This window comes from Callithrix jacchus, chromosome 5, assembly GCF_049354715.1.
Source record: "Callithrix jacchus isolate 240 chromosome 5, calJac240_pri, whole genome shotgun sequence".
Classification (NCBI taxonomy): domain Eukaryota; kingdom Metazoa; phylum Chordata; class Mammalia; order Primates; family Cebidae; genus Callithrix; species Callithrix jacchus.
In genome coordinates, this window is record NC_133506.1 from 85,265,187 (window position 1) to 85,284,184 (window position 18,998).

Sequence of the window (18,998 nt, forward strand, 5' to 3'; positions counted from 1 at the left end):
CGAGACCATCCTGGTCAACAAGGTGAAACTCCGTCTCTACTAAATATACAAAAAAAATTAGCTGGGCATGGTGGTGCGCACCTGTAGTCCCAGCTACTCAGGAGGCTGAGGCAGGAGAATTGTTTGAACCCAGGAGGCGGAGGTTGCAGTGAGCCGAGATCGTACCATTGCACTCCAGTCTGGGTAACAACAGCGAGACTCCGTCTCAAAAAAAAAAAAAAAGTTTAGGCTGGGCACAGTGGCTCATGCCTGTAATCCCAGCACTTTGGGAGGATGAGATGGGTGGACTGCCCAAGTTAGGGGTTCGAGATCAGCATGGGCAACATGGCAAAACCCTGTCTCTACTAAAAATACAAAAACTTAGCCAGGTGTGCTGCTGTGCGCCTGTAATCCCAGCTCCTCGGGAGGCTAAGACATGAGACTCATTTGAATCTGGGAGGCAGAGGCTGCAGTGAGCCAAGATTGTGCCACTGCACTCCAGCCTGGGCAAAAGAGCAAGACTGTCTCAAAAAAAAAAAAAAAAAAAAAGAAGAAGTAAGGTTTAAGATGGGCATGGTGGCTCACACCTATAATCCCAACACTTTGGGAGGCCAGAGTGGGAGGAATGCTTGAGCCCAAGAGTCCAAGACCAGTTTGGGCAAAAACAAAACAGGTGGCATGGTGTGTACCCACAGTCCTAGCTGCCTGGGAGGACTGCTTAAGCCCCAGCAAGTTGAGGCTGTTCTCCACCCTGTGTCAAAAAAACCAAAAACCAAAAAAAGAGCAAGGTTTGGAGTAAAGTTTCAAGATGGTCATTTTATAGAGGCTAAGTGGCACTTATGAAACTCCTCTTGGGAATACCCAAGGCAAATAATCCCATGGCACTGTTCAAAGGCAGAAGAGTGAGAGGGCTGGAGTGTAACTCAAGTATTCTAAGCACCCCTCATTCCGAGCTATAGAGGTCATTCTGTGCACAGTGCTCATGGTTGGGGGTGGAGGTGGCAGATAAAGGAAAGAGAGTATCCTGGAGGCTACAGCCCCAGGGACACTGTCCAGCTTACTTCTTATTAGGCGTTTCGGCAAAGCACTTGAGGGAGGATGTTTCCACCACCGTCTCACAAAACGTGACAACTGGGTCAGCCACCTGGGAAATAGAAAATAAATTATGGAAGCAAGGTCTAATTTTGTTAGAAGGATAACCTTTTACCTAAGGGAATTCAGAAGCTCCCTTGAAGCTACCTCTGTGAAAACCCCAACTGCCTTAATCAGCACAAGTGACAAGTACAACAGCAGGTTAAAAGAGCTGTCCATACCATCACCAAAAAGCCTGAGAAAACTTACTGTAGTAAAGAAATTAGACTCCTGAGCCAAGAGCAAGTAGGGTATCACATGAGGGCCTTAATTCTAGTCTTCTAAGGTAGCTCTCAACATCCATTCAGCCATCCACTACCATTCACTAAACAACCCCCACGTGTCTGACAGAGCTGGTGCTAGAGACCCACTGGTGTGCACCCATGCCATTCTCAACATTCTCAACCCACAACGTCTGAGTGCACAGTTCTGCCCGGAAGCCCCCACGTGGTGTGCTGCCTGGGAAACCTAGGGTTTTCTACGACACCAATCCTTCCTGGGAACATCAGTAGAAGAGTCTAAGAGGGGTATTGAGGGTACTTGTCGTCCCCAACACCACAGGGTCTTGGAGAAAGTACATCTCAACTAGGACACAGAGGCCAAGCAACACATGGTTTGAGGTGCTACATCAAGGCTTGACAAAGAATCCAGGAGCCAGTCCGCACTCTCTCCTTGAAACCACCCACTCTGAGACCTAATCACCACCCATGGGTTAATTGTGCAATTATTTCCCCAGCAAAGGACCAAAAATAACTTTGGCCTGGGAGTCTTTTCTTTCTTTCTTTTTTTTTTTCTACCGAGATTCTTTTTTTTTTTTTTTTTTTTTTGAGACAATCTCACCATGTCACCCAGGCTGGAGTGCAATGGTCCAATCTCAGCTCACTGCAACCTCTGCCTCCCAGGTTCAGGCAATTCTCCTGTCTCAGTCTCCTGACTAGCTGGGATTACAGGTGCCTGCCACCATGACTGGCTAATTTTTGTGTTTTTAGTAGAGACGGGGTTTCACCATGTTGTTCAGGCTGGTCTTGAACTCCTGACCTCAAGCAATCCAACTGCCTTGGTCTCCCAAAGTGCTGGAATTACAGGTGTGGGCCACCGTGCTCGGCCTATTTTATTACTTTTCAATGTATTTATTTATTTATTTATTTATTTTTTCTCTTTTTTTCTAATACCTAAAAAGAAAATACACATGGGAATGTATTTATTTTTTGAGACAGGGTCTTACTCTGTCACCCATGCTACAGTGCAGTGGCATGATCATAGCTCATTGCAGCCTCGAACTGCTGGGCTCAAGCAATCCTCCTGCCTTAGCCTCTGGAGTAGCTGGCACTACACGTGCAAGCCACCACGCCTAATTTTTTTTTCTTTTTTTGAGAGTTTCGCTCTTGTTACCCAGGCTGGAGTGCAATGGCACGATCTCGGCTCACCGCAACCTCCGCCTCCTGGGTTCAAGCAATTCTTCTGCCTTAGCCTCCTGAGTAGCTGGGACTACAGGCATGCGCCACCATGCCCAGCTAATTTTTGTATTTTTAGTAGAGATGGGGTTTCACCATGTTGACCAGGATGGTCTCGATCTCTTGACCTCGTGATCCACCCGCCTCGGCCTCCCAAAGTGCTGGGATTATAGGCGTGAGCCACCGTGCCCGGCCTGCCTAATTTTTATTTTTTAAAATAAAGACTGGGTTTCACCATGATGGCCAGACTGGTCTTGAACTCCTGACCTCAGGTGATCCACCCACCTCGGCCTCCCAAAGTGCTAGTATTACAGGCATGAGCCACTGCGCCCGGCCTACTTTTTAGTCTTTTAAGACAGGGTATGACTCCATTTCAAAAAAGGAGAGCAATAACAATCATTGCTCACTGCAGCCAAGATCTCCTAAGCTCAGGCTGGAGAGCAATGGCACAATCACAGTTCATTGCAGCCTCAACCTTCTAGGCTCAGGTGATCCTCCCACTTAAGCCCCTGAGTAGCTGGGCTACAGATATATGCCACTGCACTGGGCCAGTTTGTAGAGATGAGGTTTCACTATGGTACCCAGACTGGTCTCAAATTGGGCTCAAGTGATTCTCGCACATCACCCTCCCAAAGTGCTGGGATTACAAACATGGGCCACCATGCCTGGCCTGGCTAATTTTTTTATTTTAATTTTTGTAGAGACAGGGTCTCACTTTATTGCTCAGGTTGGTCTTGAATTCTTGGCTTCAAGCAATCCCCCCACCTTGGCCTCCCTAAGTGCTAGGAGTGAGCCACCAAGCATGGCTGAGCCTTGATTTTAAATGTATAACAACACAGCAGAAGGGAGCAAACCAGTTCTCAAAAACCTTCCCATATAAGGAGAAACAGATCATGGTTTTCACAAAGATGTGTACACTCTCTTCCCTGGGAGCTTACTGGGAATTCAAGGATTTGGTCACTTGTGAAAGTCTAGATTGTAAACCCAGCTCCTGGCCAGACACTGCTCTACCTTGATGTCTATCTCCGAGTACATCTTCCGCAGATCATGCATCACACAGTCTAGGTAGAGCTCCCCGGTGCCCAGGATCACATGCTCGCCAGACTCCTCCACCTGCAACACAATAGTCCTGGCAGTCACAGCCTGGATTCTCTTATGCCAGCAGTAGCACATGCAAACAAAATCAAGGCCAGAGCCCACAAGAAGATGCTTATCAGAAACAGCTACTACTTAGCATCTGTTCCAGCCTCTTCAAGAAGGTTCAGTGAGGAGCATCTGCCCATGAGCAGGTCCTCAAGATACCAGACCACTCAGCACAGTGCTACTAGGTGTGAAATCAATGATTTAATTCCCATCTTAATGATTTAGGTCAAACTCTACCCTACATCCATGGACAAAAGCTAGCTCTTTAGTCCTTCTGGCCAGCTACCTGGAAAGGTCACTGGCAGGCTCATAGTGTACAAGGATCAGAGTAATAGCTCACTTTTCCTTCTCTTCTCTAGAGAATCAATTCAAAGTACATTCATTAAGAAATATATTTTTTTCTAGCTAAAGACATCTGGGGAACACAAATACACACACGTGCACACACACACGACTTGTCCTGCTTTCAAATGATAGCCACAGGCTACACCATACACACACACACGGGGCTTGTCCTGCCTTCACATGATAGCCACAGGCTATACCACCCACCCCACACATGCACATACACATACATGGGTCTTGTCCTGCCTTCACATGACAGCCACAGGCTATACCACCCCCCCACATGCACATGCGCACACACACACACACACACACACACACACGGGTCTTGTCCTGCCTTCATGACAGCTGCAGGTTATGACACTGACACACACACACACACACACACACACACACACACACACACACGTCCTGTCCTGCCTTCACATGACAGCCACAGGCTATTTCTCCTGACATAGGTTGCTGGAAGCAGCAGGTCACAGACACGAAGTGGTGTGCTGCTCCGCCCACTCAGTTGGGGATAGCGGGGCTCAGCAGCTGCTGCAGACTATGGGCATACCTTCGTGGTGAGGGATGGATAGCTCTTGTTGACCTTGCGCAGGCCATCAAGCATCTTGGGCAGCTCTGAGGGGTTGACTGGCTCCACAGCAATCTTGATAACAGATGTGGTATTGAACTTCAATGGCCGGAAAATCTGAGCCTGAGATCCAAAGCACAAAGGATTGAGGGCAACGGGCATGAGCAGGCACAGAAAGTGCAGAGGTATGAGAGGAGCAGAGGACTTGCTTAGGATCAGACTATGTATTCCCTAACCAGCAGCCTGGGGCTGCATGGGGTTAACCTGAAGGATCATTTCTTCCCAGGTATTCTGGCAGAACAAAGGGAGGAGGAAAAGAATAAAAGGCACCTGTCCTAATTCCTAGCACCTGAGCCGAGTACAGGGCGCATCCAGCAGGGTCATATCAAGAAAGCTAAGCCTAGAACCAGCACATGGCAATGACTCTGGATCAGGCCCCTGTTTGTTGCTCATGTGCGTCCATGGGACCATCTAGCGTAAGCCAACCCAGTTGGTCTCTTCAGGAACTCTACCTCCTCATTGCCTCGGGGTTCAGTTATGGTTGCTGTCTTCACAATTGGTTGATCAACACCTTCAATCAGAACCCAGTTGCCAGCAGGAACACGGTTCACCTCAATGTGGTACCTGTGGTCCAATAAGCAGGGGTGAAACTTAGGCAGAGCATGCATTCCTTTTTTTTTTTTTTTTTTTTGAGACAGGATCTCACTTTGTTACCAGGCTGGAGTGCAGTGGCACAATCTTGGCTCACTGCAGCCTCGAACTTCCAAGGTTCCAGTGATCCTTCTGCCTCAGCCCTCATGTAGCTGGCACTACAGGCACATGCTACCATGCCCAACTATTTTTTGTATTTATTGTAAAGACAGGGTTTTGCCATGTTATCTAGGCTGTCTTGAACTCCTGAGCTCAAGCAATCCTCCTGCCTCAGCCTCCCAAAGGGCTAGGATTACAGGTGTGAGCCACCGCACCTGACCTATTCTACAAAAATTTACTGAGTACTTCCTCATGACAGGAATAAGGGTAAGCAAAACAGATACACTCTAGCAGGGGAGAGATACAATAAACTATCATTATCCACACATGCATGTGGTTACAAACTGATGAATATAATGAAAAAAAAGGACAAGGTATTTATGTGAGGACCTAACAGGAAAATCTTACTCCAACTGGAGGCTCATGGTAAAAAGCTGCTGCCCAAGGTGTCAACTGTAAGGGGCTAGCAAAAGCATCACAGAAGACTGGGAGCGGTGGCTCACACCTGTAATCCCAGCACTTTGGGAGGCCGAGGCGGGCAAATCACCTGAGATCAGGAGTTGGAGACCAGCCTGGCCAATATTGTGAAACCCCATATCTATCAATAATATAAAAAATTAGCCAGACGTGGTGGTGCATGCCTATAATCCCAGCTACCTGGGAAGCTGAGGCAGGAAAATCTCTTGAACCTGTGAGGCAGAGGTTGCAGTTAGCTGAGATCATGCCACTGCACTCCAGCCTGGGCAACAGAGTGAGAATCTGTATTAAAAAAAAAAAAAAGGCTGGACAAGGTGGCTCAAGCCTGTAATCCCAGCACTTTGGGAGGCCGAGGCAGGTGGTAATCACAAGGTCAAGAGATCGAGACCATCCTGGTCAACATGGTGAAACCCCGTCTCTACTAAAAATACAAAAAAAAAAAAAAAAAAAAAATTAGCTGGGCATGGTGGCTCGTGCCTGTAATCCCAGCTACTCAGGAGGCTGAGGCAGGAGAATTGCCTGAACCCAGGAAGCGGAGGTTGCGGTGAGCCGAGATCATGCCGTTGCACTCCAGCCTGGGTAACAAGAGCGAAACTCTGTCTCGAAAAAGAAAAAAAAAGCATCACAGAAAACTTTCATTTTCCCAGCTCTTCAATATGCTGCCTTTTGGTATTTAGGGTGGATTTGGCAAAAGGGGCCATCACAGAGGCAGAGTAGCCACCTTAGGGAACACGAATGCCTGGGTCTAACTTGTCAACTGGGAAACCAAACTCAAAAACTGACAAGGAGCCCAGAGGCCCAAGCTGAGTTTGACTCTGCAGAGTGGGATGCTGCAAGGGATCTAGTGAAGTCTTCTCTCTTGGTCAAAGAGTAGACAGTGGAGGCAGGGAAACAATTTCTTTTGGGAAGCAACACAAAGATTATGACTTAAGGAGCACAGGAGAGGAAATGAAAAGGAGGATTAAGATGAGTAACAATGGAAATCATGCTACAAAAATTCATACAAGCATGATGCTTTCAAAAGGGCTTTAAGGCCAGGTGTGGTGACTCATGCCTATAATCCCAACACTTTGAGAGGCCAAGGTGGGAGGATCGCTTGAGCCCAGGAGTTTGAGACCAGCCAGGGCAATATAGTGAGACTCTGTCTCTACAAAAAATTTTTTAAATTAGCTAGACATGGTGGTGTGTGCTTGTAGTTCCAGCTACTCGGGAGGCTGAAGTAGAAGGATTATGTGAGCCCAGGAGTGGAAGTTGCAGTGAGCTGAGATTGTGCCACCGTACCACTGCACTCTGGCCTAGGAAATAGAGTGAGACCCTGTCTCAAAACAAATGAGGCTTAAAAAAAAAGTTCACCCAAGCCACCCGAAGTACAAAGGCAAAATTCTGGCACGATTCCAACAGTAGCTGTCTTTGGCCCCAGCAAATCTTGGGTAGGAAGAACTAGAAGTCAATAGACCTGCGGAGGGAGGGCCACTTTACCCCCTGTTGCACAGAGCCTTGCAGCTATTTCCAAGGAGGATCACCCCTTCCAGCTCCTTGGGGGTAATCCCTGGATAGACACAAAGGCATACTGCTGGGGCTCTGGTTGGCAGTACCTGGCCACAGAGATCCAAAGGCGGCCCACGGTGCATATCTGAGAGTCTTCCTCATCCTCCAAGGTGTAGTTCTCCCCGAGTACCTTCACAGGCTGCCCAGCATGAATGGTGCCACTCAGTACCCGGCCAAAGGCGTGAAACTGAACTCCATCATCTGTGCTGTACATCTTAGTAGTGTGGCACATCAGGGGGCCCTGGAAGAGAAAACAGAGTGCAACTTCAACCACATCTACCTTCTGGGGAAGTACCACTCCCCGCCATTTTCCTTGACAGTAAGTACATGAGCTCTATGAGAAACAGAGAAAGATGAGGCAATCTCATCTTCAAATTATGTTCTATCCCATCTCTCTAAGGAGGGTGAAAAGAACACATAGCAGAGCAAAAAATATTCTCTTCCTTTTTGGGGAGGATAAAGGCATTGAGGAAGAGACACAGATTTAGGATGGCAGACCGGCACTGTTAACAAGACTACTTACTAGCCCAAATTGCCTCTTAAGATGTAACTCAATTCTCTATTGCCTGTGTATTCGTGATGAGAAACTAGACAGCCTAAGAAATGGCTGGGAAGGATGTTTTTAAAAGCCAGGACTGACAAGATTAGCTACGATTTGTTGAATCTTTAGCATCCACCAGGCAATATGCTGAACACAACTGTAACACTTCCTTAATCTTATTTAATTCTCATAACCACCACTCACATTTTATTATGCTCATGTTATAAACCAAGGGCTTGAGGCTCAGAAAATGTGAGTAACATTCTCAAGGTCATAGCACTAGCAGTGGCAACAACAGGCTTTGTATTCAGGCCTGACTGTGCTCATGGGGATGGGGAGGCAAGGGTGGGAAAGAGGGCATTACTCCTGTGACCAGAAATCAGTATCCCCACAAAGGAAGGGAACACAAATCAGAGAACCAGGGAGCCATGTGGCCTTACATCAGGGTCACAGTCACTCATGGCCTCGCCGAGGTCGGAGTCCACACCGCCCGTGTAGGTGTGCTCGATCTTGGGCTTGGCGCCCACCTTTGGAGAAGGGATATGCTGCACACACATGTCCACAAAGCCTGTGGATAGAGACGAGAAAGCCATTATTACATCTCTCCCAGGGAGCCTCGAGTGGGAGTTACTGAACCATTCACAATGGTCAGAAAGCTAAAAGTGCGGGGACTGATTGTTAGCTCTAAAAGCTCTGGCACTATGATTCCAGGAGTGAAGTAATAGCCTGGTTCCTGGGAGTGTGCTGCTAAAAGATTTGGAGTCACTCTGATGCCGAAAAACAGCAAGAAGCAGTTATCAGTGGTACATGGTTCTTTGGAACTCAGTTGACAAAGTTTAAAGTACATGAATCTATGAACTTTTATTGGCTATATGCATTTACATGGAACCAAATAAGCATCCCATCTAACATCTACTTAAAACAATTCCCAATCTGACTCCGATTGAGAAACACTGCATGCATTTCTATTCAATAAGTTACCCTGTTTTCTGAACACATTAATAAGCCACACAAGAGGGAACCCCTATGAGCACAGTAAGATAGGTGTCTTCGCCTTCAATTGGTATCTAGTGTGTCAGATTGATGGGCAGACCAGAATAAGCTGTTAAAACCATGCATGCTGGGGGTTCAGACACCTAATTCCCACCAGACTTAGACAGAGACAGTTGAGAAGACCCCTAGCCATCACCCTTTCCATCTCCCTGATTTTATAGATTATAAATCAGAGTCAGACCGGGTGCGGTGGCTCACGCCTATAATCCCAGCACTTTGGGAGGCCGAGGCGGGTAGATCATGAGGTCAAGAGATCGACTGGTCAACAAGGTGAAACCCTGTCTCTACTAAAAATACAAAAATTAGCTGGGCATGGTGGTGCGCGCCATGTAGTCCCAGCTACTCAGGAGGCTGAGGCAGGAGAATTGCTTAAACCCAGGAGGTGGAGGTTGCAGTGAGCCGAGATCGCGCTATTGCATTTCAGTCTGGGTCACAACAGCGAAACTCCGTCTCAATCAATCAATCAATCAATCAATAAATCAGAGTTAAGAATAATTAGATGGCTGGCCCAGGATCATCTCGTGGAATGGCCAGGGCAGGATTGAGACAGACTCAGGTGGTTTTTCAACCAGTCCAGTGCTCTTTCTGCTGTATTACCTGCCTTCTCTGTAACTGACCCAAGTCTCCCAAGTCCTAGTGATTTTTGCACTATTTCATACCATCCAAAAGTCCACCTTCCCAACCTCCCCCTGGAAAATATACCAGAACCACAGAGGCTGCCTCCCCATCTCATTTCCTTGAGCACTCATCCTGGCAGGAAAATATAATTCTTTTTACGTCCCAAGATGGAATGTGTACCACCATCCACTAAGGAAAGCAGCTAGGAAAGAACAACAGTGTTCTGCATCCCAATCTGTGGTTTGTTGAAAAGATCCTCAGATTGTGGTTCACAAGGTGAGGAATTCAAGACCAGCCTGCCAAGACGGTGAAACCCCATCTCTACTAAAAATATAAAAATTAGCCGGTTCTGGTGGCTGGTGCCTGTAATCCCAGCTACTGAGGAGGCTGAGGCAGGGAATTCCTTGAACCCAATAGGCGGAGGTTGTAGTGAGCCAAGATTGCACCACTGCACTCCAGCCAGGGAGACAGAGCAAGACTCTGTCTCAAAACAAAACAAAACCAAAGAAAAAGAAAAGATCCTCATATCTCTGACCACCACTACAGGGTAAGAAAAAGTTGCTGTGATACCTGTGGCAGGGCACAAGGATGACAGAGTTAAGGGGCCATGAGCACATGATTACCTGTGAACTCGCCAAAGAACTTTTTGCAGACCAGCCTGAGCAGGGGGCGGATGTTCAGTTTCAGCTCCTCCTTTGTCAGGTGGATGCCAAGCTCGTCCAGGGTCCGCGGGAGGCTGGTGTCCACATCACCTACAACCTGTGAGGATACAAAACACCATGTCAGCTGTAGTGAGAGCCTGAGTGTGGTGTTAGAAGGAGACAAAGGAAGGCCAAAGGAATATCTGAAAAACTACTGCACAAGGCTCTCTTCTATGGAGAGAAAGCTCTTGGCAAGGACAAAAGTTTGGTTTCAGCGGCATCTCTGCTACCTACCCTTGAAACCATAGGCAAAGCCAATTTGGTTACATCCCCATCCCAGCCAATAAACCAAGCACTCAGACTGACTACACCAAGTGCTGCCCCCTGGTGTCTAAAAAGTAGCATCTCATCCCATTCAGGAACTCCCTCACTTACTAAATAGAAGTCTATCTGAGATTTCTCAGATTTGGAGGATCACTGTGCATTGGAAGGAACTAAAAAAGTCCTCTGGCTGTGGATCCTGTCAGGGCAGGGCCAAGCTAAATCATTCTCAGCAGACTCAAGGTCTCTACTGAGGCCGGCTCTATAAATTTTTTTTATTAATCCAATCCAGTCTGACATGTGATACCAAGTATTTTTCAGCACGAATAAATTTTAATCTCTTTATCTTGTTGCTAGGTTTTGCTGTTTTGTCCACTGTGCTTATTAAACACCTGTATATTTTATTACTGTCTTGGGAGAAAGGTCTGTATGAAAATTCCTGTAATTTTTACCCTTTTAGTCCTATATACTTTTAGGCAATACAAATTCATATAAATGTCATGTTATGTTCTTCTTTTTTGAGACAGGGTCTCACTCTGTCATTCAAGCTGTAGTGCAATGGTGTGATCATGACTCACTGCAACCCCCGCCTCCCAGACTCAAGTGATTCTCCTGCCTCAGCCCCTCAAGTAGCTGGGACTACAGGCACATACCACCACACCGGCTAATTCTATTTTGTGTGGAGATATAGGGTTTAGCCATGTTGTCCAGGCGGGTCTTGAACTCCTGATCTCAAGTGATCTGCCCACCGGGACCTCCCAAAGTGCTGGGACTGCAAGTGTGAGTGAGCCACCACATCTGGTCACGTTATATTCTTTGCCTCACAGCATTCTGCGTGCTTAACTAAATCCTTACCATTTCCTGACAAATTATTTCAATCTGACAAACATCACATATTGTACAAACACACGAACACAGTTTTTTTTTTTCCTGAGAAAGGTTTTCCCTCTGTCACTCAGGATGGAATGCAGTGGTGTGATCATGGATCACCGCAGCGTTGACCTCCAGGGTTCAAGCGATCGTTTGGCCTCAGCCTCCTGAGTAGCTGGGACCACAGGTACACACCACCACTCCCAACTCTTTTTTTTTTTTTTTTTGAGACGGAGTCTTGCTTGTTCACCCAGGCTGTAGTACAGGGGCACGATCTCAGCTCACTGTAGCCTCTGCCTCCCAAGTAGCTGGGATTCCAGGCATGAGCCACCACGCCTGGCTAATTTTTCTGTTTTCAGTAGGGATGGGGGTCTTGCCACACTGGCCAGATTGGTCTTGAACTCCTGACCTCAGATGATCCACCTGCTTCAGACTCCCAAAGTACTGGGACTACAGGCATGAGCCACTGAGCCTGGACTGATGTTTATTGTCAGTAGAGAGAAGTTCTCACTATGTTGCCCGGGTTGGTCTTGAGCTCCTGGGCTCAAGTGATCCTCCAGCCTCAGCCTCCCAAAGTGTCTGGATTACAGGCCTGAGCCACTGTGCCCAGTTCAAACATGCATTTAGTGGCTGCAAAGTACTTCATTTTATGGGATGTACCATCATTCATTTAATCAGATTAATGAGCATAATTAACTGACAAACATTTAACTTATTTCCAGTTTTCTTCTTTTCCTGCTCTTACAAACAATGCTATAAACTGGGGTGGTGGACTCCTGCCTGTAATCCCAGCTTTTTGGGAGGCAGAGGCAGGAGGATCACTTGAGGCCAGAAGTTTGAGACCAGCTTGGGCATCATGGTGAGACCTATCTCTACAAAAAATTTTTAAAAAGTTAGCCAGGCATGGTAGCTTGCACCTGCTGCCCTGGCTTCTCAGGAGGCTGGGGTGGGAGGATTGCTCAAACCTAGGAGTCTGAAGTGGCAGTGAGCTATGATAGTGCTATTGCACTCCAGCCTGGATGACAGAGCAGGATTCTATCTCTAAAAGACAAAAACAAACAACCAAAAATGCTGTAAAAAACACTTTGATTTATATAAATAACAAGGTCTTTCACAATTATAACTGTAAGTTAAATTCCCATAACTGAGGGCTGGGCATGGTGGCTCATGCCTGCAATCCCAGCACTTTGGGAGGCAGAGGTGGGCGGATCACCTGAGGTTGGGAGTTCAAGACCAGCCTAGCCAACATGGTGAAACCCCATCACTACTAAAAACACAAGAATTAGCTGGGTGTGGTGGCAGGTGCCAGTAATCCCAGCTACTCAGAAGGCTGAGGCAGGAGAATCACTTGAACCCAGGAGACAGAGGTTGCAGTGGGCCGAAATTGAGTCATTGCACTCCAGCCTAGGGGAGAAGAGGAAGACTTCGTCTTAAAAAAAAAAAAAACCCGTAACTGAAATGATTAATTCTAAGCGTCACATTGTTCTCAACAGTCAAGATCTGTTCACAAACCTGCTCTAGGAGAAGACTTTTCTTTTCTTTTTAGAGACAGAGTCTCACTCTGTTGCCAGGCTGGAGTGTGGAGTGCAGTAGCATGATCTTGGCTCACTGCAACCTCCACCTCCTTGGTTCAAGAGACTCTCCTGCCTCAGCCTCCCAAATAGCTGGGACTACAGGCACGCACAACCATACCCAGCTAATTTTTGTATTTTTAGTAGAGATGGGGTTTCACAATGTTGGCCAGGATGGTCTCAATCTCTTGACCTCATGAGGTGCTCGATTCGGCCTCCCAAAGTGCTGGGATTACAGGCATGAGTCACTGTGCCTGGCCTAGGAGAAGCCTTTTCTTTTATACCTTCTCCCTTTGATTTTTTTTTCCCTTTTTTTTGGAGATACAGGTCTTGCCCTGTTGCCCAGGCTGGAGTGCAGTGGTGCAATCTCAGCTCACTGCAACCTCCACCTCCCAGGTTCAAGCAATTCTCTTCCCTCAGCCTCCTGAATAGCTGGGACTACAGGCACCCGCCACCACACCCAGCTAACTTTCTGTATTTTAGTAGAGATGGGGTTTCACCATGTTGCCCAGGCTGGTCTCAAACTCCTGAGCTCAGGCAATTTGCCCACCTCAGCCTCCCAAAATGCTAGGATTACAAGCATAAGCCACTGTGCCCAGCCCCTTTCCTTTTATTTTAATAGCACTTGGAGTACCGTAGTGTTCTGGATCCAGAAGATTACTTCTTGAACAATTGGTAACCAATGGCCACCCTTTATACTTAACGTAAAACTGGGTAGGTTTAGGGACAGAGTGAAGTGTGAGTTCACCAGCTCTTCCACACTGCGCTTAGAAGAGCAGATATGAACCCAGTGTGGCCTGACACACTCACCTGGGCAAGGATCTTATAAAGGGGCTCCAAGATAAACTCCACGAAACTTCTCTGGGAGCTGCTAGTTGGGGCCTTTTTGGTGAACTTTCGCCTAAAAGGAAAAATAAGAGTTCTGAATGACCCGGTGAAGGAAAGGCATTCGCTGATCCCAAGAGGAATTGTCTAGGTGCTAAATCTGAACAGGAGCCCAGGGGAAGAATGTGTGTGTGACTGTAAAGTTTACAAAGGCAGATTCCTGGAAGGATACATGGTTATGACTCTCCTGCATGCCTGAGCTGAGCTGTAAAGATTTCAGGAAAAACAGCCTCTCACCAGATCAGAGTTTAGGAAGTCAACCCATTTAGGGGAGGAAAGACAGCAGCTTACGTTTAAGAAAAAAGTAGGCATTTAATCTTTGTACTCTTTCTCTATCTGTTCTCACCTACTGGGAAAATGGATCACCCCTCTGGAAAGTCACATCCCATACTCTACTTACGTCTTAGGGTTGAAGTAGATGTCACCCCAGAGCCTTTTAGCAAATTCTTGGTAATTAATGTCACCTATGGGAGAAGTCACACAGTTATAATCTACCTAGCAGTGTTGGTCAAAATTCTATTTCAGGTACCACAAATGGTTCATAGCTAAGAACTTCTAGCACTTTCCTTTCCAGGGTACAGGTATTGCCTTCTAACCAGACAAGAAAACAGGGACACTGAAGCACAAAGAAGGACAGAGTGGCCAAAATTGACAAGACTATGCTGGAGCCAAAATGAGAACCCAAGCCTCTCCCTCTCCACCAAGCACTAGGACTGAACTATGGACAAGGGCATGTGTTACACATTTTCCTCTAATAGAACAGGGTCACCTGTCTGCATGGCATCCCCTATTTGCATCTAAACTCTGTCCCTTCTAGAAGTGGAACTTAATGGTTCTTTCACCCTTTCCTGATCTAGACAAGTTCTACTCTGCTGTCAATGTGGGCCACCTTCCAACTGTAGTGTCACCCCAAGGCTCTGGCTAGTCCTAGGCCTCAGGTTAGCAACTCCTGGCCTCAAGTGATCCTCCTACCTTGGCCTCCCAAAGTGCTGGGATTAGAGGCAAGAGCCACTGTAACTGGCCTGAACTTGAATCTCCTTGTTGGTGAAACATTCCACTGTTAACTGAACAAGCCATGACTAACACCACCTACCTCCATGCCTCTTCTTCCAACCCTGGAAGTCTGGAAATCTTGGCTTTCTACTCTCCATTTGTCCAAGCCCCATCTCCTTCCCACAGCTTTGCCTGACTCCAAGCCACTGAGGCTGCCCCTTACCCCATCCTTAAATTCCCTCAGCTCTATCTGCCTATAGCAGATACTTGGCACTCAGCTCACACTACCACCTCACATTGCCATTCATCACTCTTTGGGAGTCTGTCCGCCCACCGGATAAAGTTTCTAGAAGCCAGAAGTTGTTCATCATGCCTTGTTGTATAATATTCCTAGCAGGAACGTATGGTATCAGTGGTATCAGTTTTGGCAGTAAGGTGTAAATGGACTCTAGTTCCAACTTATCGGTAAGTTCTAATGACCATGAGCATAGGTTCCCCCCATGTAAAATGAAGAGGAAGGACTCAATGATCTCTTCCATATTCCATTCAGCGCTGACTTTCCAGAAGTCTATACATGGCTTTTCATGATAATGCTGCTGTAGCCAAGCCCACAGCTAGCTCCGGCATAAACTAACAGTGGGTTCAAAGGACGAGCAACAATCTCGCCCAAGGCTGAGGACCATTTTCCATCAGAAATGAAATCATCTCTGCATTATAATTACAAAAGGGTCTTGGATTTTGCTTCACAGGCTCACACAATGGACATTTAGAAACACATACACTTTACTGGAACCCTGTTCAGTTTCATTTCATTTATTGTTCATCTACCCATTTTTTAAAAAGAGACACCTGGGAACAACTGATATACACATCTAATAACAAGAAAATGGCCAATGGTCCAATGCTGTGTGAAAAGCACAGATTATATATATAATATATATACATATTGTTGACTCTTGAACAACATGGGTTTGAATGTCTCAGGTCCAAATTATACAGATTTTTTCTCCTGCCTCTGCCACCGAGGACAGCAAGACCAATGCCTCTTCCTCAGCCTGCTCAACATGAAGATGATGAAGATGAAGATCTTTATAAAAATCCACTTCTATTTAACGAACAGTAAATATATTTTTTCTTCCTTATGATTTTCTTGGTAATGTCTTCTTCAGCTTACTTTATTATAAGAATACAGTATATGTAATACATAAACAAAGTACGTGTTAACCAACTGTGTATGCTATTGGTTAAGCCTTCTGGTTAACAGTAGGCTACTAGAAATTAAGATTTTGGGACTTGGTGGCTCATTCCTGTAGTCCCAGAATTTGGGAGGCCAAGGTAGGTGGATCATCTGAGGTCAGGAGTTTAAGATCAGCCTGCCAACATGGTAAAACCCATCTCTACTAAAAAATAGCTGCGTGTAGTGGTGCACGCCTGTAATCCCAGCTACTTGGAAGGCTGAGGCAGGAGAGTGGCTTGAATCCACGAGGTGGAGGTTGCAGTGAGCTAAAATTGTATCACTGTACTCCAGCCTGGGCAAAACAGACCTTGTCTCAAAAAAAATAAAATGAAAAAACAGGCCAGGCGTGGTGGCTCAGATGTGGTGGCTCACGCCTGTAACCCCAGCACTCTGGGAGGCCGAGGTGGGCGGATCATGAGTCAGGAGTTCAAGACCAGCCTGACCAACATGGTAAAACACCGTCTCTACCAAATATACAAAAATTAGCCAGGCGTGGTGGCACGCACCTATAATCCCAGCTATTCAGGAGGCTGAGGCAGGAGAATTGCTTGAACCCAGGAGCCAGAGGTTACAGTGAGTTGAGATTGCACCACTGTGCTCCAGCCTGAGTGACAGAGCAAGACTCCATCTTATTTTTTTTTTTTTATGTCTTCTTTTGTAAAGTGTCTGTTCATATAAGACTCCATCTTAAAAACAAACAAACGACCCAAGAAATTAAGATTTGGGGAACACAAAAGTTATATGTAAATTGTTGACACTGAGAAGCGGTCAACACCCCAACTCTCACACTGTTCAAGAATCAACTGTATGTATATAATATGATTTATTCATGTAAAATAATAAACAAAAACAGAACTATAACAAAATGTTAACAGTGCTTATGGTAATGAAATTATGAATGAATTTTGGTTTCTTGACAAGATTTTGTTGAACTTCCACAATAGACATGTATTAAATTTATACATATTATTTTAAAGAACTAAATTTTTCTTTTCTTGCTTTTTGAGACAGGGTCTTGTCCTGTTCCCTGGGCTGCAGTGCAATGGTTCGATCACGGCTCACTGCAGCCTCAATCCCCTGGGCTCAAGCCATCCTCCTGAGTTGGGACTACAGGCCAGTGGCACCATGCCCAACTAATTTTTTGTATTTTTTTGTACAGATGGGGTTTCGCCGTGTTGCCCAGGCTGGTTTCAAACTACTGGGCTCAACTGATCTGTCTGCCTCAGCTTCCCAAAGTGCTGTGATTACAGGTGTGAGCCACTGCACCTGGTCAAAAAAGACTGAATTTTAATTTTCCATTTTTCTTCACGAGCGCAAGGGGCTCCATGCTCAGAGTGTGGCAGGACAACTGACTGGCGAGAACAGAAACGCTGATGCTCCACTGCCTGCCAGTCATGAGACCTCTCACAGAGCCTGTCTGCTTGACTCTAAAAACGGGCTAACAGTGACTTCCCCCTAAGGAACTGTAACATTGAACGCAGAAGACTCTCAGTGCACGATTCCTATTTGAATCTGAGGTCACTGGGGAGGTGCAAAGATGCAGAGCCAGGGAGTCTCTCACAGCAGGAATGTGGTCTCAGGGATCTGGTGTTGAGGCTCCAGAAACCCATGATATTATGCAGCTGGGCATGGCAGCAGAGGCCTATACATGCTGGCTGCAGGGACACCGTGAGTTCTCAATTAGACCTATCAAATTGATGTGCACCTCCATATGGCTGACTAGAAGCACTAACAGTGAGGGAGATGCCACCTGTGAGGAGGAGGTCTGAAAGTGCCTGTGGGCATGGATTATTCCTGTTTTACAAAACCTGTCTCACTCTAGGAGAGACTTTTATTCCTAAAATGAGCTCCCTCTTCTCCCATTTCCTCCTATTCACTTTTATTTTTCCATTGTTTAGAAATACTTAACCTGAAATAAGGATCTCAAGGCCAGAAAGACCCCCAAATGTGATAATAACAGGTGATAAAATGTTCCCCCAGCAGGGTGCTCTGATACGAAGCCAATTCCTGAGCCATTCAGCAGGAAAGGCACATGGGACTCAGGGGAAGCTGGTGAGACAGACTGCCAGCCAATGCTTACCAAAGGTGTCAGCGTAGATCTTGGCAAAGGAGCCCAGTGTGAAGCAGATGCTGTACTGGGAGCTGGAGAAGCAGACGTTACCCAGGAGTGGGGAAAGGATCAGGTTCTCATCAGTGGAATACATGCTGAAACAGAGACAGTGGTGAGTGTAGTGCCAGGCTCAGCAGCCCTGGACACACTGCCAAGGGGAAAGGCAGGAACTCAATAGCGTAGCTGCTTCCAGCCATCGGAAGGGACTTGCGCAAGACACTCAGTTTTGCCAACAGCCTGATCCAAGAAAGTGACATGATGAAGTTGTTCCCTAATTCCCAGTAACAAGCTGATTTCCCAGAGCTGGGAACATTTTGCACAATCTTGGAAAAGTTAACTGCACCAGACAGACAAGGGGAAACCTGGAGGACAGAGACAAAATCCTCGGAACACAGGAAATGAATCTAATGTGATAAGACAGAAATGCAGAGAAGTACATTTGAGAAAAACCTCAACTTCACAAATACAAGCAGACATAAACATCATTTAAAAAAGAGAAAAGAAAGGAAAAGAAGAAAAGCAACTCTGTTCTTTACCCTCACTGCCATACTGTTGTGTTTGGCTTTATTTTACAGTGTGAAAACTTTCAATCTTAAAAGCCATGCAGAAACCACGAGCATCCGAGTTCACTAACATTTATAAGAAAACCGGTTGTACAGGGGGATGAAATCCACAACCCCAGCCTTACTGGCACATTATCTTATGGAATTTTCCAATATACAAATAAAGGTATGGCTTATAAAGAACAACCCTC

General features: G+C 46.3%; 1 protein-coding gene across 2 annotated transcripts in view; it reads right to left on the reverse strand.

Moving 5' to 3' along the window:
• Positions 1-18,998, reverse strand: part of EFTUD2 (elongation factor Tu GTP binding domain containing 2) — a 49,635-nt gene that overhangs the window by 5,067 nt on the left and 25,570 nt on the right. The window contains exons 11-20 of one of the 2 annotated variants that reach the window (XM_002748082.6): positions 18,215-18,339; positions 14,305-14,368; positions 13,830-13,920; positions 10,240-10,375; positions 8,386-8,513; positions 7,452-7,645; positions 5,142-5,253; positions 4,612-4,752; positions 3,576-3,677; positions 1,041-1,123 (exon numbers count right to left, since the gene is read on the reverse strand). In XM_002748082.6, the coding sequence (XP_002748128.1) occupies positions 1,041-1,123; positions 3,576-3,677; positions 4,612-4,752; positions 5,142-5,253; positions 7,452-7,645; positions 8,386-8,513; positions 10,240-10,375; positions 13,830-13,920; positions 14,305-14,368; positions 18,215-18,339 (1,176 nt within the window). The remainder of the gene's footprint in view (positions 1-1,040; positions 1,124-3,575; positions 3,678-4,611; positions 4,753-5,141; positions 5,254-7,451; positions 7,646-8,385; positions 8,514-10,239; positions 10,376-13,829; positions 13,921-14,304; positions 14,369-18,214; positions 18,340-18,998) is intronic. The other variant, XM_008996800.5, reaches the window with a different exon arrangement.